Raw genomic sequence first — 27,894 nt, forward strand, 5'->3', positions numbered from 1 at the left:
GAGCTTCTCGGATAATCAAATCTGTGACGTGATTCCTAGAAGGTAGCAGTATGGGGTGTTTACTGGCTATAAGGATGTCTGCGTTCTTCAAACGTCCTCCCACGCGTACAACTCCATTCGCGTCTAAACACGGATTAAGTGCCGCAATATGCGACCCCTTCACCTTAGTACCCTTCGTTAAGCATGCAATTGAATCGGAAAACGCGTCCTGCTGAATGATTCGAAACACGCGGGTTTCGGCGTCTCGCTTTTCTTCGACCGTGATGGGTTTTCCTCGGAATGGTCGCCCCGAAAGAAGCCATCGCAAGCATATCGTTACGACATTAAGCAACATGCGGTGCTTTGAAAAGCGCGATAGGAATATGCGATCCTTAGTATTGTCGACCAGGAGACAAACTCCCTTTTTCAAACCGGGTATATCCGGAGTCGATTCGACGATGTTCGCGGGCCATGAGGCCTCCGTATGCCGTAGTCTCCTCCTAATTCCTGAATTTCGCGAACACGGTTCGTTTCGAACAACTTGAGGTCTTGTGGGGACTTACGTAACCAGTGTAAGACTATGGTGGAGTCGGACCATAAAACGATCCGGTCAATTGAAAATTCTAAAGCTGGAAGTGTTTCTATGAGAAGTCTCACAAGAGTTACTGCACCGCACAACTCTAAACGAGGGATAGTCTGTTCTTTCAAAGGGGCGACTCTAGATTTCGAGCAGATCAATCGCACTGTGATCTTCCCGTTTCTATCGGTGGACCTAGCGTAAAGGCAAGCGCCATAGTCTTTCTTGCTCGCATCGCTGAACCTGTGAATCTCTATTCGCGAGGGATCAACGTAAACTACGTGGCGTGGTGCAGAAACGCTGGAGAGAGATGACAACTGACTCGCGAAATCTATCCAAAGCGTAAACAACCTTTGCGGAACTGATTCGTCCCAAGAAACTTTCTCCTTCCAACATTCCTGCATGATCCACTTCGCATGCAGACATACTGGACCTACTAAACCTATCGGGTCGAAAATCTTCGCAATTTCCGACAAGATTATGCGTTTAGTTACGTTAGGGGGTACATCTATGGGTTTAACTACGATAGCCAACTCGTCGCGTTTTGAAGCCTAAGAAACGCCTAACGTCTTCAAGACCGTGTCTGTGTCCTCATCTGGTGCCAGGCTCAGGACCTTCTCATCTAAGTTGTCCAACGCGTGGTTGTGATTAGAGGCCCATTGCCGGATGTTAAATCCACCACGCTTCAAGACGGCGATTATCTCATCACGCGCCTTCAAGACATCTTCTAGAGAATCTGAACCTGTTAGAAGATCGTCCACATACATGTCTTTCCTAAGGATCTTGGCCGCGCGAGGATACTGCTTTCGTCGTTCGCGAGCCTATGGATCGTTCGAATCGCAAGATAGGGGGCAGAAGATACACCGAACGTGACGGTATTTAACTCGTAAACCTGTAGTCTACCGTCACGATACCAGAAGATACGTTGGTATCGGCGATCATCGGGATGGATAAGTATCTGACGATACATCTTTTCTATATCGGCGGTCAGCACATATCTATGTGATCGAAACCTTACTAGATGAACGTAAAGTTTATCCTGAATCGTAGGCCCTACGTATAGCAAATCGTTCAGAGAAACACCTAATGACGACTTAGCGGAAGCGTCGAAAACGACTCGAAACTTGGTAGTAAGGCTCAAGATCTTTACGACTATCAAAAATGGAAGATAATATTTCGAGTCATTTTCGTCGTCTACCACAGACATGTGATCTAGATCGAGATATTCTTGAAAACCACGACTAAATTCTTCCATCATGCCGGGTAAACGGCTGCATCGCCGTTCTAATCCCCGGAACCGCTTGAGAGCTTGCGCCCTCGAGTCCCCTAGTTCCGGGCCCTTCTTTCGAAACGGCAATCTCACCATATAACGCCCGTTTAGATAGTCGAACAGTGGTGTCGTCATACCAACTCTCGCATTCTAACCTGTCGTCAGCCTGTTCAGCCGGATTGGAGCATTCCTCTATAGACCAAAATCGAACCAGCTGTTTTTCCAATTGAGACAGATGACACGATACCGTGGAAATCCTATCGGTATCAATGCCGCCAACGATCACCCACCCTAACTGAGTCTTTTGAAGATATAACTTACTTCTTTCCCTGGACAAGTTAAGCTAACCTATAGAGAGCATGGACAACGTTGCTCCAGAACCAATTAGAATGTCGACTTGTCGAGGGAGATGGAATTGAGGATCGGCTAACCTAATGTTCTTGGGTAACTTAATCGATTCCCGAGGAAACGGTTCTTCAGGAGTGACGCTGGTTATATTGGGAACGGTGAGGAACGTTAAACGCTTACTAAAATCCGAGTGTAACGCTTTGAATTGGGCATCGACGCAGTGTTTCGTGGTGGTTCGCAGATCGTTGATCGCTCCGATGGGAATCGAGCAAGGTCGAGCAGGGAGACGCAATCGGTTGGCTAAATTCACGGTCATAAAGTTCGCATTCGCACACGTGTCCAGGAGCGCGCGAGCCTCAATGTATGCCCCATTGGCATCTCTAACTAAAACAACAGCGCTCATCATGAGCTGAGACTGGAGAGCCCTGGACACGGTGCTGAGTACTCCTACACCTAGTCACGGCTTCTTGGTCGAGGAATCTACCTTCTGATGCTCGTGCAAGAGCGTATTGTGCTCCTTATTGCATTTCTTGCAATTGCGAGCTTCGCATTTGCCTTCGTGGGATCGCAAGCATTTCCTACATAATTTCTTCGTCCTTACAACATCCCACCGTTGCTGAACGGACAACGTAGTGAACGAGGAGCAGTAATAACAAGAAATGGAGGAACTTGTTACAAGCGCTCGAGCTTGCCCGTTGCCCAGCCGGAACTTGGTTCCTTTCTCGTTCTGTGCGGTTGTCCGCTTAGCTGGCACCTTGGTGTCTTTGGCCTCCCCTTCCTGAGCGTACAGGTAATGGCTAGTTTCCTGCAAGAACCTAAAAAACGACTCGAGATCGGGAATCGTATCGATGGACGTCTTCTTGATCCATTTGTCCTTGATAGTGGTCGGCAACGCTCGTTCGAGAGCACGGATCACGACGTAATCGGTAGGAACGATTTTGAGGATTTTCAAATCAGCCAAATGCTGCCGGACTGAAGTCTCCATGTCCTTCAACGATCGATGCGAAGCCTCGGTCAGAACGGGATAAGCGAGAATTGCGTCGATGTGAGAAGCAGCAATAAGTCGAACATGCTCATACTGCGTACCTAAAAGCCGCCAAGCTTCCTTGTAGCTATCCTCGCCTGGAGTCAGAATGTGCAACGAATTAGCCGCCGCCCCGACCAATTATTTCTTTAGATAGTGGAAAGCTGTGATGTTGTCAACGTTCAGTCGTAGCATCTCGTTCCTGAAAGTCGTTTTGAAAACGTTCCAATTATCGAGACGACCATCGAACTTCGGTAAATCAATAGGCGGCAACCCTGAAAACCGAGAAATGTCGAGAAGAGTCGAATGCCCCAATGGAACGATAGTCTCATTACTGGAAGCCTTCCTCTGCTTGTCCTCGTTGGTTCGGATGTACGCGGCTATCCTGAAATAGAAACTCTTCAATGTCTGGAACGTCTCCCTTTGAGCTTCCTTGTGGCCGGCATCTAATTTGTAAAATAATTCGCAGAGATTGTCATAGCGCGTGACGATTTTCTCCATGCGCACTTGACACTCGGGAAGAGTAACAGATTTTGATTTAATCAGAAGCGAAACATCTGATAATAAATCCCGGAGATGTTCAGTCTGGTTGTTCCACTGTTCCACTAAAGCGTCCATATTGCTTAATGGTCAGTGAAGTCGCACGCTTTAATAAACAAAAGAAAAAGAAACCGAAAATCTATAAGTCGAACAACGCTTGAGCACGTGTCCCTACGCGCTCGAATTCTCAGAAGTCGCTATACGACGCGGCACGTGTCTCGCGGCTCGCCGCTGTGCACGATTTCGTGTGCTTGTGCGCGAAACAAAACAAAGAGCAGGACGCGTTCTAACTCGCACTCGTGTGATTTAAACAGAACAAATGAACGCTACTTATCTTTAGTATGCGTTGACCTTGAAGCGGCAGCTGGAGAGGCGCCCCGGGGTGACGTCTTTGTTATGACCTGAGAATCCTCAATGACCCTGTGTCCTTGGCTGACTAGCCTTCCTCGATGTATCTAGCTGGAGGTCTCGCTAAGTCCACAACTCACAGGAGGCACCATGAATTGTCGCGCGGGAAGCCCCTTAGGCGTGGATTCCCGCTTGTTCGTGTTTTGTTATTCGAATAGGAAAAGGTATGGGAGAAGAATAAAGAAGTCGATTTGAGCGAAAACGAGAGTGATTTAATACGCTCAGAATGAGAGGGGAAAGCCGTCCGGCATAAAACCCCTCTCGAAGATATTACAAGCTGCGGAACAAAGAAGTGTGGACTGTAAGTGTGTGTGTGTATCGTGTACTCGATCACCCTCAAAGAGAGTTTTCACTTCGTGTCAGCGGCGCAGTTCCGCTGACTCAAGTCGGTAGCGCAGTTCTACCGACTTGCACGATTCGACGCGCGCGTAACCACGTTCGCGGAACCGGTCGCGAATCAAGCACGGCGTGCAAGCTGAGATAGAGCGAAAGAGAGAGAGAGAGAGAGAGAGAGAGAGAGAGAGAGAGAGAGAGAGAGAGAGAATGAGAGACACCAACACCAAGATATCCAGAGAGAGAGAGAGAGAGAGATAAAGAGAGATCAGCGGAAGCACCAGCACCACAACACTTCGGCGGACGTTTCGTACGAGCAAATTCGTGAAGTCGAAATCGATTCGTCGCTTAGCTAGACAGCGTGAGCTGTCAACGGCTTGGCGTCTTATCGAGTACTGAACTCGGCGCTCGTCCGACCGCGCGCGACACGAGGCCGGCGGCGCTGTCGGCGAGCGCAGCAAGTCGCGAAGTCGCTTACTCAACTCGAGCACGGGAGATGGCGCCACGGGCTCTACGTTGCGACGCTGTGCCTCCCAACACAGGTGCGTAACACCTAGAGCCTCGCATGCACTAGGATTTTTCTAAACGTAGGATTTGACCGCGATCATCACGTTTGGGAGAACGCTAGGGAGAGGGGAAAATGATCACACACAATGGTTAAGTTTTATTGCACATGTATTTCGCCCAGCCCTTCCCTACAATACGGTGGCTGTAGTGCCTCCCGCGCACAGTTTAGCCACGCAGGGCTTACACTGGGACGCTTAAACACGAGCCACGCTCGTGCAGCAGACGGCTGGCCACAGGCCCAGGTCCAGTCCGCTGACGGCTGACTCTCTCTCTCTCTCTCTCTCTCTCTCTCACGCGCGCGCGCGGGCTATGCCTCCCGCTTGTGGCAAGCCCGACCTGCTGCAGCCGCGCAGCTATAGGGTCTTGCGCTGTCTCTATCTCACGCACACGCGTCTCCTCGCACTGTTCTCTCTCTCTCTCTCTCTCTCTCTCTCTCTCTCTCTCTCTCTCTCTCTCTCGCGCGTGCGCTGGCCAGACGCCTCGCGCAGAAGACGTCTTGGTGTGCGCCCGCACTGTACACCAACACCCTGGTCTCTCGAGTTCTCTCTCTCTCTCTCTCTCTAGTGTGCCCGCACCACACTCGTCTCACTCTCGGATCTCTCTCTCTCTCTCTCTCTATCTCTTTCTCTCTCTCTCTCTCTCTCTCTCTCTCTCTCTAATACTTTCTTATTCCCTCTCTCCCTGGTGGACGTCCGTCGGTGCTCCCGCCGGCGCCTCCCTGACTCTCGTGGACCTGGTGACGGCTAGCTTCCTCGGCTCTCCCACGCCAAGGCTGCTGGTTGCTCTGGTCCTCCGGACAATGATGGCGGACTGGCTAGCTTCCTTCCTCTCGTGCGGATGGTTGCTGGCTCGTCCGGGTGTCGGCACTTGCTCGTGCCAACGCGCTGCACCTATGACTCTCTCACACTCTCGCACACTCGCACAACCTCGGGAGACTCTCCCGATTCTCCTCGCAACAGAGGAGGCCACGTATCTCTCTCGCACGTCGACGTACTCCGTCGACAGTCGTGAGAGAACTCCCCGATTTCCCGCTCGTTCTCGCGCTCACTCTCCACTCGCGCTCGTCGGGCCCGCGCATCTTCCTCGCGCCTGATTGGCTGGCAGTCCGCGCGGATAGCGAGTCGCACATCGGCGCCCACTGATTGGCTCGCGACATGCGGAGGACCAATCAGCACGCGCGCCGTCGAGGCTCACTCTCGCGCCAACGATGCTCACTCTCGCGCTAACGTGGACGGTTAGCCGGCCCGTTCCTCGAACTCGAGGTCAGGCTGGCACTGACAACAACAATCCAACTCGCTTATTTCTTCCGCGCACTCAGAGCTTGGCCGCATCGAACGAGATTCCTCGTATCGACGCGGCTGCGACGTTTGCAACGTCGCAATCCCCTCCCCTTAACAATGCTTCCTCTCTCGGAGAAGTTGGCCTTAAACCTTTTACTGGGTCCTGGGTCCAAACTTTCCTCTTTTCGCAGCATCTCTCCAGCTCCACTCTCTCACTTCCTCTCTTCTCCATTCTCGCTGACTCCTCTCTCGAAGAAGTTGGCCTTAACCCTTTCACTAGGTCCCAGGCCAACACTCTTCTCTCCCCTGCACATCTCTCTAGCACTACTCTCTCACATCCTTTTCTCTCCACCTCCGCTGACTTCTCTCTCTTCTCATTTCCTTCCTCAGCTCTCCGTCTTTCTAGCATTGCCATTTTTCTCCGGCAATCTAGACACAGACCTGAGTGGCTCACTCGTCTGCAAAGTTGTCATGATGTCTGTGGCAATTGCCTACGCGCAGGACATTCCCTTCGTGAATGTCCTTTTTGTTGGCATGCCCAGCAGATCATCTCCGGGCAATTCAATGCCCGGTGCCCCACTTTACAGCAGGTGAAGCACGTACCATCTCCTCGCCTCTCCCCTCGAGCCACGGCATTAGCGGTCGGACGCACCAGGCCGCGCCATACGGTAGCTCTCTTTCTCCTCGTTGAAGCTCTCTTTCTCTCACTCGTCCTCTCCTCAACCTCGATAGAAGGCAACTCGTCACCAGGGCCTGCATGCTCTGTCCTCTCGACTGCAGCGGCTCTCTGGGTCTCTCCTTCCTCCTTGTACGCCGCACCGGGAACGCGCATCTTCTCCGCTGGCAGCGGAGGTGCGTATCGGCTATCTAACTCTTTTAGCCGCTCCCAGCGTCGGCCGTACCTCTCCAACTCCTTCCAGCTGTTGACGCACTTTTCGCCAATAGCTCTCCGGTATTCCGGAAGGAGGTTCTGATATGCGATACGAAGCAAATCACGTTCGGATGGAGGTCGGCGAAAGCGCGAAGCCAGATACTGAAGACTCGCGATATACGCCGCAATCTTCTCTTCTCTGTGCTGCGTTCGCTTGCGCAGATCTTCCTCCAAATCCTCCCGACAATACGGAACCATGTATCGGCGACGAAAGGCCCGGCAGAACATCTCCCATGTTCGCAGGCTCTTTCTCTTCGCCCGATACCAGCGGCTTGCCTGCAACTTGAAAATGCACGGCAACACCGTTAGCAGCTCGCGGTCTGGCACCGCTAACGCTACTCTGCACTCACACAGTCGATCAAAGAACTCCTCCGCCTCCTCGTGATCACTCTCGCCCGAGAACTGGAGCTCCCAATGCTTCAGGAACTCCAAAGCCCTGAGCGAGTCGGCTGATCTTTTCCGGCGTTCGGATGACGTCAGGTTCGCTGAGTTAAACTCGCAGCTCGAGTTAACTTCGAGCTCGCTGTCACTGCTCAGCAAACCTCTCTCTCTCCGTCTCTTTCTCGACGCACTTTTCTCTCTCCTCTCACTCTCCTCCTCCGACTCCTCTTCCGCACTCTTCTCTCCTTGTCCACTCTCCTCCTCCGACTCCTCACCCGAGCTCACACAGCTCCGTTGCATACTCGGCCGACCTCCAGAGTTGCCCCAAGAGACGCGGCGTCGCACCGTTTCGCGCTCTGGCTCTAGCAACTCTTTGTCCGCGTCACCAATATCACTCGTGAACACAGACGGTCTGCCTCTCAGCTGGTCTAGAGTAGCTGGGCAAACTGAATCAGTCGTTTTGACTGGGGCTCGCAAACATGGCTTTCGCCCTATTCGCTCTTCCTCCATTTTACGCATCTGTTCTATCGCCTCGACCCGTACCTGCTCTCGCGCCGCCTCCCTCGCCTCCTCACGGACTCGTTGCAGCCGCCGCTCATGCTCTAGCGTGGCTAACTCGTCCCGCAGCTTTGCTCGAGCTTCCAGGAGGGCTTCCTCGTAAGCTTCTCGCCAAGCTACAGAAAACTCCTCCTCAAAGGCTCGAGCTCTCGCATCCTCAAGAGTGAGTCCGCATTCTTCCAACTCTCTCACACGAGCGTCTCTCTCGCTGCGATCGACACTCACTCGGCTCGCATAGCCGCTGTCTACGCTGACGTCTATGCTTGAGCCCGAGCCTCCTCGCAACACATCTCCCTCGGCTACGTCACTGACTGTGCTGGAGGTTGCGCAGGCCGCGGTTCTTGCTATCGTCCTTTCGGACAACCGCAAGTAACCTGGCCGTTCGCACCTCGGGATCACAGTATACACACTGTCTCTCTCACTCGAGCACAAACTTGAAGATCTCTCTTGGCTCTCATTGTCACTCGACAACGAGACCGAGGAGTCTCCTTGCTTCCGACTTTCGTCGAAAAGCTTTACTCGCGAGCCCCGCCGACGACGCTTATGACGTACTGTGTGCCAGTCGTCACCGTTGGCTGACTCGCTGTCGCTAGAGCGCACGCGTCGCAGCACATCTCGTGGGGACACGGTAGAGCCTCCCACGCTATCACGTTTAGCGTTGGGCTCTACTTCGAGTCCCACTACGAACGGCCGTTTCGTCAGCTGATTCATCGCACAATATGGTGCGACTTCAACAGCTGACGACTGATCGCTGAGCTCTCTTCGCCGTCTTTCTCCACACGAAAATACGTCAGCAGCTTGCCTCGTAGCCCGCTGCGCATCTTTCCGTCGCTCACACTCCGCGCACTTTACACTAACACTCGCGAAAACACTTTACCTCTCCCTTTCGATGATCGCGAATCCCCACCAGGGATGCCAATTGCGACGCTGTGCCTCCCAACACAGGTGCGCAACACCTAGAGCCTCGCATGCACTAGGATTTTTCTAAACGTAGGATTTGACCGCGATCATCACGTTTGGGAGAACGCTAGGGAGAGGGGAAAATGATCACACACAATGGTTAAGTTTTATTGCACATGTATTTCGCCCAGCCCTTCCCTACAATACGGTGGCTGTAGTGCCTCCCGCGCACAGTTTAGCCACGCAGGGCTTACACTGGGACGCTTAAACACGAGCCACGCTCGTGCAGCAGCCGGCTGGCCACAGGCCCAGGTCCAGTCCGCTGACGGCTGACTCTCTCTCTCTCTCTCTCTCTCTCTCTCTCTCTCTCTCTCTCTCTCACGCGCGCGCGCGGGCTATGCCTCCCGCTTGTGGCAAGCCCGACCTGCTGCAGCCGCGCAGCTATAGGGTCTTGCGCTGTCTCTATCTCACGCACACGCGTCTCCTCGCACTGTTCTCTCTCTCTCTCTCTCTCTCTCTCTCTCTCTCTCTCTCTCTCGCGTGCGCTGGCCAGACGCCTCGCGCAGAAGACGTCTTGGTGTGCGCCCGCACTGTACACCAACACCCTGGTCTCTCGAGTTCTCTCTCTCTCTCTCTAGTGTGCCCGCACCACACTCGTCTCACTCTCGGATCTCTCTCTCTCTCTCTCTCTATCTCTTTCTCTCTCTCTCTCTCTCTCTCTCTAATACTTTCTTATTCGCTCTCTCCCTGGTGGACGTCCGTCGGTGCTCCCGCCGGCGCCTCCCTGACTCTCGTGGACCTGGTGACGGCTAGCTTCCTCGGCTCTCCCACGCCAAGGCTGCTGGTTGCTCTGGTCCTCCGGACAATGATGGCGGACTGGCTAGCTTCCTTCCTCTCGTGCGGATGGTTGCTGGCTCGTCCGGGTGTCGGCACTTGCTCGTGCCAACGCGCTGCACCTATGACTCTCTCACACTCTCGCACACTCGCACAACCTCGGGAGACTCTCCCGATTCTCCTCGCAACAGAGGAGGCCACGTATCTCTCTCGCACGTCGACGTACTCCGTCGACAGTCGTGAGAGAACTCCCCGATTTCCCGCTCGTTCTCGCGCTCACTCTCCACTCGCGCTCGTCGGGCCCGCGCATCTTCCTCGCGCCTGATTGGCTGGCAGTCCACGCGGATAGCGAGTCGCACATCGGCGCCCACTGATTGGCTCGCGACATGCGGAGGACCAATCAGCACGCGCGCCGTCGAGGCTCACTCTCGCGCCAACGATGCTCACTCTCGCGCTAACGTGGACGGTTAGCCGGCCCGTTCCTCGAACTCGAGGTCAGGCTGGCACTGACAACAACAATCCAACTCGCTTGTTTCTTCCGCGCACTCAGAGCTTAGCCGCATCGAACGAGATTCCTCGTATCGACGCGGCTGCGACGTTTGCAACGTCGCAACGTCGACCTCGCGGAGTTCGCTCGACGCCGTTTTCACGGCGGAACTCTTCTCCTCGGGTCTCGACGGAACATCATCTATAGGAAATAAAATTATTTTTCATTACAATTGTTGTATACTTAGTGCGTTGTATCAAAGACCATGCCTCGCCATTTGGGAGAAGATTTTGATACCTGGACATTGTCTACTGTCAGTGAAATTTTGTTTGCCCATTAGTTGTAACGTTAGAGCATTGTATGGTAGACCATGTTTCGCCATTCAGGATGTGATTTTGCTATATTTTTAGGTAAAAATGAATTTTTGCACTTTCCAGATTTTTCAGGAAATTTTTCTGTACTTATAATTTTGGTCTTTTTGGAATTTAAACGCAGATCATATACTTATGATGTTGGCTACTGTAGTTAAAATCTTTTTTGGTACATTTGTTGTATACTTATAGTGCAACGTATCATAGACCCTGTTCCGCCATTCGCTATAATAATAAGTGTCGAATGGATGAGTGTCCGTGGCTAAGTTGGTTAAGGCATACGCCTTGGTCGTCCAAAACACGTTTGCTCAAGGGTTCGTGGGTTCGATTCCCGGTGAAGTCACTTGGATTATTTCTGAGCTACTTTCAACGGAAAAAGTACCCAAGACTCCAGCTGTTTCGAGGCAGGTTTTTCCACAGAATTTTCCGTCAGTGTAATTCCGGGTTTTTCCTGTCTCATAGGCGTAAGCCTGGGCGAATGCGAAACAGTAGTAGGGACCCGATAATGTAGCCAACCCGATGCATTAGGCCGAGAGCTCTGGCCTTACCGGTGTGTAGCTGGTCTAGTACGGGACCTTCTCTAGAGAAAGCTACGGACCCGATGCCCTCTCGGGGGCAGAGAGTGCTGGCTTAACCAGCAAGGTGTGTGTCTGAAAATATAGTCCTAACCGGAGAAGTCTTTCAGGGTGGAAAAATATAGGTATGGAATATAGGATAAATATAGGTTTGGGGTATAGTGAGGTAAATAAGAGATAGGATTGGGCACTTCGTCCACACAGAGGTGGTAGAAGGCCCCCGGCAGCTAAGCTGAAAGGCTGCGCCGGTAATGGAAAAAAAACCGCTGCTAATTCTTTGGCACGTAGCTTCGTTCAACATTATATATTGCCTAATATCAGAATTGTTTTTACTTCATATATAATTTGATGGAGTTATTGGGTGAGGTGGTCGAAATAAACAACAGAGCAATGACTATTAAGTACCGAGGCTTTATTAAGAAACTATCTATGGACTTCTATCTAGTAGAGAAAAACGAATAAACGAAGAATGTCGATGTGCTCTCTCTATGAGTACAAGCGCCGAACTACCGGCGGAGCGGGGCCCCGCACGCGGGCAGAGAGTCGAGCAGCGCCGCGCATGCGCACAGCGCTCTAGGTAACTAGTGGAGCGTAGCAAGTGCCGTATGGCATCAGCCATAATCCAAAATAATTATATCAAGTTTTTTTTTTTGTTTGATGGATAAAATTATTTGAAATCAATTACATATATATATATATATATATATATATATATATATATATATATATATATATGTAATTAATTTTATATATATATATATATATATATATATATATAAAATTAAATCTCTCTCTTTCTCTCTCCCACGTGAGTACAACAGACCTGTTCCGCTTTGCTCATTTTTCATAGCACTCTTACTGCCGCACCCTGCCTTCGAGCCTATTGTTTTGTAGATTGTTGCATGCGCTTTTCTGAAATCTTCAACGTGAGATAATAATCATTGGAGGCTGCAACTTCTTTCAACGCTACTTTTCTGCTTAAACATCTGTCGCTGTAACCTAACTTGTAAACTCGCACGGCTTTCTCTTCGCTGCACGGCGTCTATTTTTTCCTCAAAGTAAACCACCATCAACGTCTTCATCATCAATCGCAGGTCGGTCAAATCTCACCTCTCTCTCGATTAGCACTCCATCTGGCTTCGAGAGTACCAAGTCTCTGGCTCACTATCCTGCAACTCTTTCTACGTTATCGACTGCCAGTAAGTTGTCAACAGAGACTCAATAACACCTAAAATGAGCGGAATTGGTGGGAAGAACGTCGAACTGCCCGTCACGTGTGCACACTGTAATAAAACAGCTAGGGGGAAAATAAAGACTTGCGAGTTGTGTAATCAGCAGTTCCACACTATATGCGTCACCTTTAGGTCCATAATGGTGAGGGATGCTGCCACACTTGCCTGTGCTGCTTGCGCGTTGGAGTATCACACCGTCACGCCCAAAACCACGCAGACTAGGGCGAAATCAGCGGCAGCGGCAGCAGCGGTGGCAAATACATCTGCCAAGGGCACGCCTGCAACGGGTGCGCGAAACAAAAACATATCGGCACCCGCATCTCTGGCTAGCTCCAGGAATCATTCGCCAGCGAGAATACAGGCGACGTCCATAGAGACATCCCTTAAGGACATTTTCGCGGCGCTGGATGATATTCGAAAGATCCAGAGTGAGGCCTTTCAGGCGCAAAACCCCGTGTGTGAAAGGGTCTCACGAATTGAGAAAAGGCTTGGCCCCCTTGAAAACCGCCTCAAAGCCCTTGACGACTTGCCTGCACTCAAGACTCGACTAAACAATGTTGAGTCCACCATCTCTGAGCTGCAGGCAGAATATTTAGAGCTGTCGTCAAGGAGCCCCACAGAGCAGCAGAACATCAGCACTGCTCCTGCCTCTGAAGAGATCAACAACCTCCGCAGCGAGCTGGCTGAAGTTAAGAGGAGGCAGGAGCGCTCGGCGAATAATGTGGTGGTGATCTCTGGCCTGGCCTATACCCAGGAGACATCACTGCAACTCCTGGCTTACACCGTCCTGGCTGCACTGGATCCCATGGTCCTTAGGCGGGATGTGGCAACTGTCAGGATCATGGGGAGACTTGACGCAACCAACATCAATGTGCAAGGTGACAGCAGATTACCACCTATAGCTGTCACTCTCTCTTTCAGTCCGTTGGCCCGCTCCATCATCGTGGCCAAAGCCAGGAAACGCAAACTCTACACTAGCGAACTGGATGCTGCCCTACTGGAGGAAGCGAGAGCTCTTCACACAAACCACCAGGGACTTATCAATATAAACGAGCTGCTTCCTCCAGACATTCACAAGCTGCGTATAAAGGCCAGGCTGGAGGCAAAGAAGAGGGGGGGATGCCGCTCTTTCGTGAGGGACGGGAGAGTCTACATCCGTTCTGGCGAGGACAGCGAACGGGCCACCATCATCTCTACAGACGCTGATCTTGAGGCTTTTTTAGCCCGTACGCCGCCAACAGCCAGCACGGATGCCAGCACACACTAACACACACTCACACATATCATTCCACCAAAACCACCATCTAAATCATCCAACTCATCCACATCTGCCTCTAAAACGTCTCTTTCCAAGGATCTAAGGGTCTGTCATTAAACAATGCGAATTCCCTTACGGGTCACATTGTGATGTTCAGGCTCTTCTTGTCCACTCGTTCCCCCTTTCATGTAGTAGCTGTAACTGAGAGCTGGCTAAGTGACAAGATATCATCCATCCCTTCACTGGATGGTTACACTTTGCACAGACGGGACAGAAGTATCGCCCATCTTCGTGGGGGTTGTGTATCGCCCTCCTCACTCACCCTTTATCCAGGGATCTAATTTCATTGAACAACTAACAACACTTATGCACAACTACTCCACGAAGATCATCATGGGTGACTTTAATGCCGATCAGCTTTCTTCATCTGAAGACGCCAATTTCATCAGGGCCTTCATTGATGAGAACTCCCTCACTTCTGTGCCATATGGTGCAACCCATCACAGACAGGACTCTGATACCTGGCTTGACGAATGCATTACCATTCTTAACGCTCACATCACGAACACCATAATCATCTTACCCTATTAAAGACTGTGACACCTGGACGTAAACGTCACCCGTGGTTTACCGCGGCTCTTCGTGACCTTTTAACTGAAAGGAACAGACTCTACAGGCGCTTTCGCAGAAGTCATTTACCTTGGGATCTATACTTCTATAGAATTGCAAGGGACAACGCTCATAAACAGGTTGAGGAAGCCAGGCTGAATTACTACTATTCACGCTTGTCTACCTTGACCGACGTTGCAGAGATCTGGAAAGAGCTTGAAAATCTTGGTATTACTACCTCTAAATCTCCTTCATCTGCTCGGTTCTCTTCAGATGCTCCCAACAAACACTTTAGATCCATCTCAAACGACCCTCAAGCTCCATCTGTTGAGGAGTATCTGCGAACCCTGGAGAGTCTGGACCTCCCTGAACACTTCATCATCAGAGCTATCACGGAGTCGGATGTGTCGACTGCAGTATCACACTTTAACACCCAGGCCAAGGGAAGCGATGGCATCCCCCAGGCTTAATCAAGCTGACTGATGATGTTAGGCTTGGGATAGACAGGAAGAGGGTCACTCGGCTACTTCTATTTGATTTCAGCAAGGCGTTTGATACTGTGTGTCACGTCAAGCTACTCGGAAAGCTATCCTCTTTCGGCTTTTCCAAGCAGGTTATCTGCTGGCTTACATCTTACCTCACGGGAAGAGAACAGGCCGTCATTGGTGACAACAACGAGCTCTCAACTTTTCTATCATTAACCCCCTGTTGTTCGCGTTGTACATCAATGATATTGGTTTTTGCCTAGATTCAGATGTGTCCCATCTAATCTATGCGGATGGCCTGCAGATCTACAGCCAATGCCACCTCGAGGAGCTTGATTCCTGCTCTGTCATGATGAGTGCTAACGCTGAGAAGATAATTGGCTGGGCTACATCAAATAGACTTAAACTTAATGTCCTTAAGACTAAAGCAATCGTCCTGGGCTCCCCCTACTATATAAATGCTCTACCTTCTACTGCTAACACCTATATAAATATAGGGGGAGCCCGGATCGACTACGAATCATCGGTGCGCAATCTGGGTTTGGTGCTAGACTCCAAACTCAAGTGGAAAGAGCACGTTACACAAGTTTGTAAACGTGCTCACTCTTTAATGTACCGTCTCTATTTTTTTAGGAAGAGCACTAACCTCAGGTTGCGCCAACACTTGGTGGAAGCACTCCTATTTCCCATCATCGATTACTGTTCACTGGCTTACTGTGACCTGACACAGGAACTTGACTTGAGGCTGCAGAGGCTTGTCAACACGGGGATCCGTTATATCTACGGTGTAAGGAGGGACGAGCACATCTCCCCTTATAGGCGTGAGTTGCAATGGCTCACCACCGCCGGATGTAGGAAATACTTCATGGCCTGTTTTCTGAGGAAAATGTTCAACACCTCCGTACCTATCTACCTATTAGCCTATTTTGATTTCCACGTCGCGCTCAGGCCTGTAAGGGTTGAGGTGACTGGACTTCCCGTCCTTCAGAACGAAGACGCTGAGGAACTCATTTTTCATCAGTGCTTCCTGCCTCTGGAATAGCCTACCATCTCACCTTCGCAACATACTATCCATATCACACTTTAAACAAACAGCTAAATGATATTTCTTTAAATTGAAAAACACAAAAACATGACACAAACATACACACCCATCCATCTCATTTCACCACATTCCATTTACTCTTCACACTATCACTTCTTACACAATTGTTGATCTCATCTGTATTTCTACTATATTTAAATATGTACAACATAATGTACAACAATAAAAATATATAAATCTAAAAATCTAATCTCTCTCTCTCTCTCTCTCTCTCTCTCTCTCTCTCTCTCTCTCTCTCTCTCTCAGCTTCGCACGCATCAACGCGCACTCTCATTCGGTCTTCGCAAGTCCCTCTGTCTATCACTCATTTTTCCCTTCTTTGACTACGCCTGCCTGGTGTTTCATGATCTATCCGAGGAACTAAATCTTAAATTGCAGCGCGCACAGAATGCCTGCACTCGCTTTGTTTTCGCCACATCGACAAAAGCTTGGCTGGCTACCAGTAGAAGCTCGCCGAGAATACTTTCTCGGTGCTCTCACTTTCGCTCTTCTGCAGACAGGTCGACCTAAATATCTGGCTAAAAACTTTATATTAACGGCTGATCGGGATGTGCACAGGTCTGCTCGGCATCATGTTCCCACGTTTTATATTCGTCGTTTCAATACTAATCTTTTTTACAACTCTTTTCAAATCTCAGCCTCCTATTTCTGGAATAGTTTACCCGACAACATTACCTCACTATCCCACAATAACACATCTCTAAAAACTGTAAAGTCATTAATTCTTAAACATTTATTATTCTGCGATGCTGTCTCGTCGCCTGCTCACATTTCGGCCACCCCTCGATTTCAAACCTAGTATACTGTTTATAATATACTCCTTAGTTTTAACTTTGTTTTCTGTACAGGGATACAGTGCACTGAGTAGTACTAAGTTGTACTATTTATTGTTAAATTTGTCTTTACAAGGCCGCAGAGCTCCTAGTTATAATTACTTTAAGTTATTCTTACAGCTACATACACATTCAACTTCATAATCTATACACCACATTCTGTCAACGCTACACTTCAATATGCTTTCTGTGTATATTTATTGCACTTGTAACAAACTATATAATTATTTGTACCAAAATGTATTTGTGAATACCCTATGGGTCTTTAAGTCCCCGGGTTAAAATAAATGTCTAACTCTAACTCTAACTCTCTCTCTCTTCCTATCTTTCTTTCGCATAGCTCGGATAGCTTATTGAATGTAGGTGCACGTGCATTCGTCTAGTATATAGTATTTATCTCATATGTGGGGGAATTTGTCGCGTTGGCCGCACTGCCATGAAGATAGCCCAAAATACTCTTAGGTACCCTCAGGTAACTTCGGTATATCCTCAAGTATCCTCAGTATACCTTCGGTTCAGTATACTTCCGGTATACCCCTGGTATACCCCTAGTATACCTCCGATATATTCGAAGATCATACTTTTGATGGCTTCGAGTACTGGAGGGCAGCCGTATACGCACAGCACCATCGGTGTTGCTGCCGCCGCTTGCGAATACTGAAGCAAGATGGCAGTATGTCTGAGGTAGCCGCGAACATCATTGTCATGTACCCGCAGGTAAGAGTTTAAATTACTTATCCCACCCGCCACTGTAAGGACGCTAGAGATATAAGCGATGCAGTTTTCAATTATGCAAAGTATACAGGGTGAGAAAAAAATTTTTAAGCTTAATATCTTCGAAACTAACTGGTTTCGTAAACAACCCAAACATAGGGATTGAAGTATTCTATAATGCTAATTAAATCCAAAATTTGAATTTGATTAATGCCTTTTTACTCCAGTTGACACGTGACATAGAAAAACGACTTTTTTCAGTTGTTGATGTTTTTCTCCGGATCTGCCGCATGAAATGACTTAAAATTAAAGAGAAGTGTAGTCCTAATAACTTTCAATAATCATGATTTGTTTAGAAAGATTCAAAATTTAGTTTTCATGTTAGAACAATTTCAAAAATTTGCGCTCTATTAAGGTAATTTTCTCTTTCAAGTACATATTAAGCAATTTACTTTTATTAACTTTTCTAATAACTTTATTAGAAAAAACTGAAATCTCAAAACTAAAAAATCGATATAAAAAAACGGGTTCAGAAAATGTAAAAACGGACTGTTATTCCGCTATGTACTAGTAAAAACAAAGAAAATGAGGCTAGGTTGATTAAAATTCCCTGAGTAGAAGCTAAGCTAGAGGTGATACGAACGAACACACACACACATACACATCCATACGGACATTTTCTGAAAACACTATTTTTTGACTTAAAATGCCTCAAAACATATTTCCTACATGTTTTTACACAAACTCCAGAAATTACTATTACAAGGCTACCTTAGGAAGGAATCAAATAAACAAAATAAGAGTCGAATGGTTATGTATCAGTAAAAAATGTGTAACCTAAATTACGGCCCAATTTTACCCAGTTTTCATCGTGTAAAATACTCGAAGATAATTGGTTATTGCTAAACAACCTAAAAACCTGGACAAGTAAATATTTTATTGGTGATTTTCATCTTAGGTACAAAATATACCATTTTAAGTAAGACTAAATATATTTAATACTGACGACTACGTACGGGTAAGGGTGGGCCGCATCACTTACTTCAGCGTATATCTCTCACCGAATCTTACTGCGGTGGATTTCGCAATACGACTAGGGGTGCTAGTTCGCAATAAGAGACATATCCGGGGAACTCGTCATTGGGGGCTACTTCAACGCGAAGGCCACGGGATGGAGTATGACGGCAACGAATTGCAGAGGCAGGGCCATCCTCGAGATGGCAGCTCGACTAAGCTTAGTCGTAGCAAACGAGGGGAACACCACTACCTATCGCAGACCAGGTTTTGTGGAATCTATACCGGACTTAACTTTCGCAAGCGAAACGACAATCCGCAAAATCAGGGATTGGCAAGTCATGGAGGAATATACTGCAAGTGACCACCAGTATATACTTTTTGACATCCAGGACGACCACAAAAACAGGACCAGAGAAAGAAAAAAGCAGACGCCACGGTGGAATACCCGGCGCATGAACCGGGACAGATTTGCTGAAGATATGCAAAGGGCGGAGCTCCCATCAATTGGGCTCCCTCAGCAACTGAGCGGACGCGAAAAAGCCGAAGCAATAGTAGAACGTACAGCACGTCTCATTGTTTACAACAAGAAACATTGTTGTATGCCAACATACAGGTAATGTGCAGAATTATGTGTAAGATAATGTACATGATAGTCTGTAGGTAGACCAGTAGATAGTTCAGCGGGATAACATGCAGAAAATATCGTACATAAAATCCTAAAGATAACCTACATGCAGTGTGCACGTTGTTTTACAGTCAACTTGCAAGAAATTCTACAAAAAACTCTGACAAATGAAAATCTTTGACATTTGCTTACGATATAAATGTTCAGAAATTTCTGCAGAACTTTCTGCAGACCTCTCTGCATAAATATCTGCAGGAAATTTAGACGCAAGCAATGTTAGAAAACTCTAGGTTCCATAATAATTCTTGATAATAAATAACTTTATATAATATACGTGACCTTATAGGTACTAGCATCCAAATAATAACACCAAAACTGTGGGCCTCCAAAATTTTAATTCCTAATTAATTCAATTTAAACAACGAATTTTTGTTAAAATCAAATTAATGAAAAATTAACATTTTGGAGCTCAGGCCCACAGTTTTGGTGTTATCAAAAACTATTATGAAACCTAGAGTTGAATAAATCGTGTATTTTTGGTGAAAAAAAATACACGCTTTATCATATTTAAGTGGATTCTCTTAAAAACTGAAAGAGCTAAAACGACTTTTCTCGATAGATTTAAGTTCAGTAGACAAACATTTTTAAGTCACATAGTTTTTTTCCGAAAAATATTATAAATATTGAAAAAGGCAAAGATTTTATCGCTCAAATCGCAAAATGGGCCGTTTTTCCTTGAATTTTGGAGCCCCCGAAAACTATTCTGGGCCTTCCCGATATTTTTATCTTATTCCACGTAACTCAAACTATACTCTAACTAAATTTCATCCTATTCCGTTCACTCAATCGTGAGATATAAACGACATTTTACGTTCCTAATTGCCACCTGCGTGATGTTTCTCAGGTGCTTATATCGTATCTCGGCTATTCTGACTCCTCCTCTCTTGGAATAAGCACACCAGGCATGATTGCGAGTATTAATGATCTTTTAAGTTCGGGTGTCATCCACGGTGAACTCCTCTTTTTTGGCAGGAAGGTTCTGTAGGGAGCATGGACATCGTAAGCTTGCGTCAATTTCTTTGTAAGAAACCGTACCTTATAGTCGGCATCCTGCGATTCATACAGTCGCCGCCAGTCCACTTCGGCTAGGTCGCATAGGAGATCGTTAACCTTGAAGTTTTTATAGCAAAGTCTCGTTATAGGCATCGGAACGAAGTGGGGGACAGCAAACTCTAGCATTGCCACAAGAACATCGTGCTTAGATATACCATGCATCTGTCTTTGATTGTGCGAGGTGACCTTGGTTATGTCGGAGACGCAGACATAATCGATCGGGGATGGTTCACAGTTGTCGGCATGATGTGTTGGGCTGTACGGCAGAGGCTAAATTCGGCAGTTGCCCAGAAAGTCTGCCAAAGTGTTATTCGTTGACGAACTCGAGTTCCACTTGATGTTGAAGTCATCCAGAAGGAAAGTAAAATCGTACACTTTGTTACAGTTTAGAAGCGCCTCCTCAACGTTCGACCAATATCCTGCCTTGGGCGTACTATATACAGTGCCACACAGGATTTCAACTTGCGACACTGTCAGCTCCAAAAAGAGAAACTCGGGCCTCTTCTGATAAATTGATGGTTGTGCGGACTGGCATACCTCTTTGACTCGGATGGAATTATAAACATAAATTGCGACACCTCCTCCCCTTTTGCCCACACGATCCACTCTGTATAGCGTGACGTCGAGGATACCAACTCTTCCAGACTGAACTGCTGGCATCAAGAAAGATTCGCTGATCCCGAGGACATGGATGTTGTCGTCCCGCACCAGCGTCTGGAGATCGTAAAGATGCGGCTCTATAGATTGTACATTAGCGTGGGCTATGTTCAAACTCTGCACCGTAGGAACTTGTGTATTATTCCCGGCCATAGTCGATCCTGGTAGATTTACGCTCAATTCTACTTTTCAGCAGCAGGCATTTTGATTTGTCTAGTGCAGAGTGTGCTATAGACTGGCGCTTAGCAGCGGTGCAATTGATGCAATGCAATTCAAATCTCGCTGCGCATTGGTCTCGAGGATGTTCTCCAGCACAATCGCTACACTGAACAGTGTTGTCGCAGTCCTTGGTTTTATGTCCAAACTTCAAGCACTTAAAGCACTGAAGTACCGAAATGTGATCAGCGAACCTGCATGAGACCCATTTGATATGGATTCTAGAGATGTTCAAGAGCCCTCATACACTTTGGCTTACCTTCAATAATGCACGATCGTAACTTTTTGTCTCTAGCAAGATACATCGATACATCGAGACCATCTTTACATCTTCAAGCATACTATCTGTAAGATTGAGCTCGACGATACTGCGCAGAATTTCCTCCTCTGTGTAGTCTAGCGGAATATCGTGAATTATAATTCGCGGATTGAGCTTCTTGATCTCCTTAATCTCCAGACTAGCTCCTGTTAATGCTGGGCATGTACGAAGCGACTCTACATCTATGTTTTCTGCTTCAAAGACAAAAGCATTATTGGCCGTAAAATGGACCCAATTGGCTTCTAGTTTAGCTTCCAGAGGATTCACTGACTTGAAGAATGCATCTCTCGTTTCCTTAGCAGATTTGAATTCGTTTTTCACGGTGTCACGGGGACCGATGAGTACACGCTTCGCCATCAAGATCGGGATCAGCTTGCAGTTGTCCAGTGCGATTCTGTCCGGAAAAATGAAGCTCTTAGATGTGGGGCGAGCTGCAATATTTGCGTAAGATGTGGCAGAAGTATACGACTATACCGCATTGATGGACTGCTTAACGGACTTCAAAGCATTATCTTGTCCAAGTTTAAATAAATAGGAGTTCATTAACAATATACGTTGTCCTTTGCTTTACCCTTTGCGTTGCCCAGAGATATTAATAGCTGATTACGGAGAGAACCGTTTAGCGCTGCCAGACATCGCTGGGCCAGCGGAGCCATCCGGCATTGCGCGAACTAATCCAATAGATGCCGCTGATTGACAAAATCCACACGGATAAAGATGACCAGCAATATTCGCAGATTGAGGTTATAAAATATGCCACTTAAAAAATCACAAACAGCAGTCGCTGAGAAGACCACTTGATGCAGGCCATTAGCCCAGAAAGTAACGGCTAGCAAACTCTTTCCAAATCACTATTTAAGGTGCTCGTACACAGGCCTGGACTATAGAACGGCCAGAAATAAAACGGAGCGAACACAGAAACGACTGATTTCTCCCTCCAGAGAGAAAGAGAGAGAGAAAGAGCTGGCTTCTACCTCGCTTACTTGCGCATCGAGAGAGAAAGAGTGTGGTACGGGCACACTAGTGAACGCGTACGCTGTGCGAAAACGTATGGCTGTGTTTATGTGTGTGTAATTTTCCCTCTTCCCCATGTTCTCCCAAACGTTGGCGTTCGCGCCAAATCCTACGATTAAAAAAAAAATCTTAGCGCATGCGAGGCGCTAGGTGTTGCGCAAAATAAAAACAGAATACTTCAGATCGTTAGCTGGAAAAAATGCTTTACTATGGGATAAATAAGCTCATGTTTGTTATGTTCTGTGGTTAGTAACGCCACTTTGTGTATGGCCATCAACAATAGGTAATCGTAAGGAGTCGACAACTAGATGAGTGGACATCTCGCTGCCCTTCAGGATTTTTGGATGTGCGTGCTGGTCGAGCAAAACCTACAGCTGTTTACTGACTTAAAAGGCGCATACATCCTAACAAGCACGCTGCAGTCGGTGAACTTTTCCCAACAAAAACTTAAAGAAATTCCTCCTAAAAAAATGTTCACGATTTGCCGAGATTTGAACCCACGATCGCTCAATGTCTGACCCACCCACGTCTTAATGCGATCTGCGCATGACACATGTACGACAAAGATTCCGCACACTAAAAAATAATAGTAATATATTACTGATACTTGAAATTCATTTTACCTTGTGAAGACATTCTCGGCAATGTTGACGATTTGATAGCTGGTTTGGTAGGTTTGGAATCCGCTGGTGAAACAAAATAATATTTGTTTAATATAGGTTTGTAATCGTACATTATGCAACAAGGGACTAAAGCCGTAGATTATTCTTGCGGGTGGATTTACTGGTCGGGCTTCGCTCGGGCTCTCATTACCCGAAGAAACGATTGACTTTAGTCCCATGTTGCATATAGAACTTTATACACGGCTTAACTGCGTAGCCACTTTGTTGTCTAGAAAAGTGAGACCTACACATCTATCGTTAAGGGGACATCACCACCTCAAATTAAAAAAAAAAAAATAAGATATTGATTTTTTGTGTAAAAGTACCTTAAATTGTTTAAATAATCAATTAAACAATTATATTAACTCAGGAATACTGTAAGAATCATCAAACAATATTTATCCATATCATATGTCAGGTACAATATGTCCTCGAAGGCCAAAAATAACAATTTTCATTAATTCAGATACTGCAGACTTACTTAAGATTTGGGCTTCGAAGGGCACTTTTTTCTTTATGGATCTACTTTAAACACATATTTTTATGAAGCAAATGTGGGAATTAAAAAAAAAATTTAATTTATAAAAGTTGTTTACAATTGGATAACAAAATTTGTTTAAATATTTAAAAAACGACATAAATTATTCTTAACTTGTAGACAACTTTTTTAAATTAAATTTTTTTTTTAATTCCCACATTTGCTTCATAAAAATATGTGTTTAAAGTAGATCCATAAAGAAAAAAGTGCCCTTCGAAGCCCAAATCTTAAGTAAGTCTGCAGTATCTGAATTAATGAAAATTGTTATTTTTGTCCTTCGAAGACCTATTGTACCTGACATATGGTATTTATAAACATTGTTTGATAATTTTTACAGTATTCCTGAGTTAATATAATTGTTTAATTGATAATTTAAACAATTTAAGGTTCATTTACACAAAAAATTGAATATATAATTTTTTTAAATTTAAGGTGGTAGGTCCCCTTAATGCGAAGCGATTTCTGCTGCCAAGAAAAACTCGTTTTTCCATTCATTTTACATGCATGGAAAGTGGCCATTTTTGTGCACGTATGATAAACAAATTTTTTTTTAATTTTTTAATTATTATTCTAACTAAAAAAATTTTTAAAAACGCGTTGATTCCGCTTTTTTTAGACAAAAAGTAGCCAATTCATTCAAGAATGGAATATGAGTACATAACGCTACAAAAGGCAAAAGTACATTATGAAGAAAGGGTGAAAGCAGCTACCCGCTTCACTCGGGCAGTAAACACACCCTCTGAAAAAATATTCTCATTCGTCAAGTAAACTCAAGTAAACTTGCCCGCGGTGAAAATCTACTTTTTCCTCGTGTTGCATATAACATTTTATTACACTCTTGACCAAAAGACCTGTGACGAGACACGGGTCTCGCACATGTAGGGCGACCGCGGTGAGCACGGCATTCGCAGCGAGCGAGTGCGCGCAACGAAAGGCGAGGCCGCACGAGCGCGGAGCGCGGCAACCGGCGAATGACTCAGCGATGACGCGCCAGGTGGCGCGAGCGTCATACGCGGTGCGCCGTGAACGCACCCATACATATCCGCGCCACGCGCCTTTATAAGGCGGATTGCGCGGCACGATGGGCAGTTCTACTCGAGCTCCACTCCAGGTAGCATTGTGCGCACACGTTACTACAAGGAACAGCGAGAGATAGATCTGCGCCGACGGAGTCATCTCGTGCGCACACAGAGCGGTCGAGATTGTTGTTACGCGACACATTCGGATCGGTGTAGCCGTGCGCACACGACTCCACCGTATCGAATGAATTCCTAACCTCAAAATCCGCCACCGATCCGTCATACCGCCACCGTACCGAAACACCGTGGCCGCAAACACCGAATCATTCTTGTAACGAAATCGCGTAGATATTCTTGTAAATTGTCAACCGTGTTAGTTTAAACAAATCTACTTGTAAAGGCGAAATATTTTCAATCAGGTCCCTGTCCGAGCGCCATGTAAAGGTTTAACTTTCCCCAAGAGACTGGATAGTCAGTCGGTTCCAGGATCTAGATAGGGAAAGGGGCAAGAAAAGATTCTGTTTTTATATTCTTAATAATAACAAAATATATTTCTTAAGTAAAGAATAGCAAGTGGGAATCAGTAGTTAAATCCCGGCTGAAACAGAAATCAATTATGCGTCTTGTTAAAAATATTTCGCCTTTACAAATAGATTTGTTTAAACTAACACGGTTGACAATTTACAAGAATATCTACGCGATTTCGTTACAAGAATGATTCGGTGTTCGCGGCTACGGTGTTTCGGTACGGTGGCGGTATGACGGATCGGTGGCGGATTTTGAGGTTAGGAATTCATTCGATACGGTGGAGTCATATGCGCACGGCTACACCGATCCGAATGTGTCGCGTAACAACGATCTCGACCGCTCTGTGTGCGCACAGTAACGGTCGGGATAGTGCAACGGGATTTTGAGGTTATCCCTCGGATTTAAGGAGTCGTGTGCGCACGGCTTCACAAATCTTCGTCGCTCGTCTCATTCCTCTCTTTATCGCTCGGGTATTCCGGGTTGCCTCGTGTGCTCACGACGGCAATTCGGATTTTCGGGTTTCGGTTCGTCTACCAAATCGTCACGTGTGCTCACAAGACGACTCCGTCGGCGCAGATCCATCTCTCGCTGTTCCCTGTAGTTCGGCCTCGCCTTTCGTTGCGCACGCGCTCGCTGCGCATGCCGTGCTCACCGCGGTCGCCCTACATGTGCGAGACTCGTGTCTCGTCACAGGCCATTTTGGTCCTGAAAAGCAGGCTCAAAACTGCTTCGCATTCTGTTAGGTAGAGGGATACGTATTAACTTACTTTTTTTAATTCTTTAAAACTTATAATTCTAAAAATTTTTTTAAAATTTGAATGATTTTTAAAATTTTAAGTATTTCTAAAAAATTTTTAAGTTTTTAAATATTTAAATTTTCGAAAATTTTTGGAAACAATTTACTTTTCCTCCACTAAATTTTACTTTTGCCTCGGTAATTTTACTTTGCCGTCTAATTCTTCTTTCGCTCTACTACTTTTACTTTAGTTCCGATAATTTTACTTTTGCCCCGCTAATTTTACTTACCCCCCGTTAATTTTACGTTTGCCTCGCAAAACTAGTTTTAGGGAAAAATATGCTACTTTTGCCCCTGATGGGGAAAAAGTAGGTATTTCGGTCGAGTATGGAATAAAGTACTATATGGAACACGGGACAAGAGTAGGTTTTTTTTGCAGGTAATTGCTGCCCTCTTGAGAGATTTTTATCTCGGATGCTTACTGTGCTAAAGTGGCTATTGTGGTTCAGTCGTGAATAAAATTTATAATAATAACAAGAGTTACATTAATTATTTATGACACTTGATAAAATTATGAATGAAAAAGTATTTCTATCGTCTTATTAAATTAATAGAATTTAATTGTTTAATTGTTCTGAATTATATTATGAAAACCAGCGCGTGACCTGGCATAAGGCAAGGCAGCAATTAATACTTTTTATCCAATCTTGAGAAGTAGCGGTTTTGTACAGAAAAGAATGCTCTAAGAGAATGAACTGTTAATTTTAACAAATCAGTTTACAGTTAAAATAACGCGCCTATACTCCTCATTGGCTGACATAAAACCGTTGATTTGTGTTTTTGCTAGCTCTCTATTGTTTTGTTCTTTTTGTCTAACTTTGCACTTTTATGTGCTGGTTAGTGCTAATGACAGAACGAGGATTTCAATGTATTGGGGAATAAAGCACATGAAATTTTAGTTTTGTTTGTATCACGCTACAGAGGCGGAAATCAAACCCAGGACATCGAGTTACAAGCCCGTCGCCGTCCACGAAAAAGCTTTTTACGCTTTTTCAATTCACTTATTTACTTGATGTATAATAAATCATGTACCAATCATCGCGGAGAAACCAACCACGGACAATCCTCTAAGAATGCTATGCGTCAAAATGCTTATTTTTATTTATGTTTTAATTTAAGAACTAGAGGCAATTAAACAATAACATCGTATTAATCACTATACGCATTTTAAAAATAATTCTCGCGTGTTTCGTACTTATTCAGGAATCGTAAGGTACCAGTTTTTTACCGGCTGGCAAACAGGTCAGTAGCGAGCAGAAAAGTTATACTTTCATCAATACTATAAAGTCTTAAATATTTTTAGTTTATAACAGTATATAATATATATTTGAAAAAAATGTCCTTTTATATTCACCATCTTTGCAGTCACACTTAAAGCATTAAGTAACATTATTGCTAATGTGTTTACCTGTGTGTTGTGGAGAATGTTGTTTTGGGGAGTTCATATCTGGCGGTTCGTCACTAAAAGATACGGACTTCTCAAAGGAGACTGACTTATCTGTAAAATGAGAAACAAAATGCCAACTAGTGTCAGTGATGAAATTGTACATTAAAAAAAAAAAAAAAAAAATTAAAATCATACTTATAAAATCAGCTTAAGGGGCTGTCGTAGGAGCAGCTAAATGGTGCCGCCGCAACGTCCAAGTGGCACTGCGGTCAAGTGACAAAATCCCGATTGAACAATAAATACAACAGAACAACGTACTTTAGAAAAAAAATTGCTCTTTACCGCCCTTCCTTTTATCCTAAAGTAGTAGTAACTTATGCAAAACATTCTATTAAGTACATCTT

General features: G+C 46.1%; 1 protein-coding gene across 37 annotated transcripts in view; it reads right to left on the reverse strand.

The window, feature by feature from the left end:
- Nucleotides 1-27,894, reverse strand: part of LOC100118566 (coiled-coil domain-containing protein AGAP005037) — a 1,551,999-nt gene that overhangs the window by 649,974 nt on the left and 874,131 nt on the right. For all 37 annotated transcript variants that reach the window (XR_004345134.1, XR_004345131.1, XR_004226356.2 and 34 more), the window contains 2 exons: nt 27,512-27,601; nt 23,184-23,246 (listed from right to left, as the gene is read on the reverse strand). Coding sequence is in view for 30 of the 37 variants with exons in the window: in XM_032601341.1 (XP_032457232.1) it covers nt 23,184-23,246; nt 27,512-27,601 (153 nt within the window). In the remaining 7 variants the exon portion in view is untranslated. The remainder of the gene's footprint in view (nt 1-23,183; nt 23,247-27,511; nt 27,602-27,894) is intronic.

Source organism: Nasonia vitripennis (assembly GCF_009193385.2).
Source record: "Nasonia vitripennis strain AsymCx chromosome 1 unlocalized genomic scaffold, Nvit_psr_1.1 chr1_random0005, whole genome shotgun sequence".
Lineage (NCBI taxonomy): Eukaryota > Metazoa > Arthropoda > Insecta > Hymenoptera > Pteromalidae > Nasonia > Nasonia vitripennis.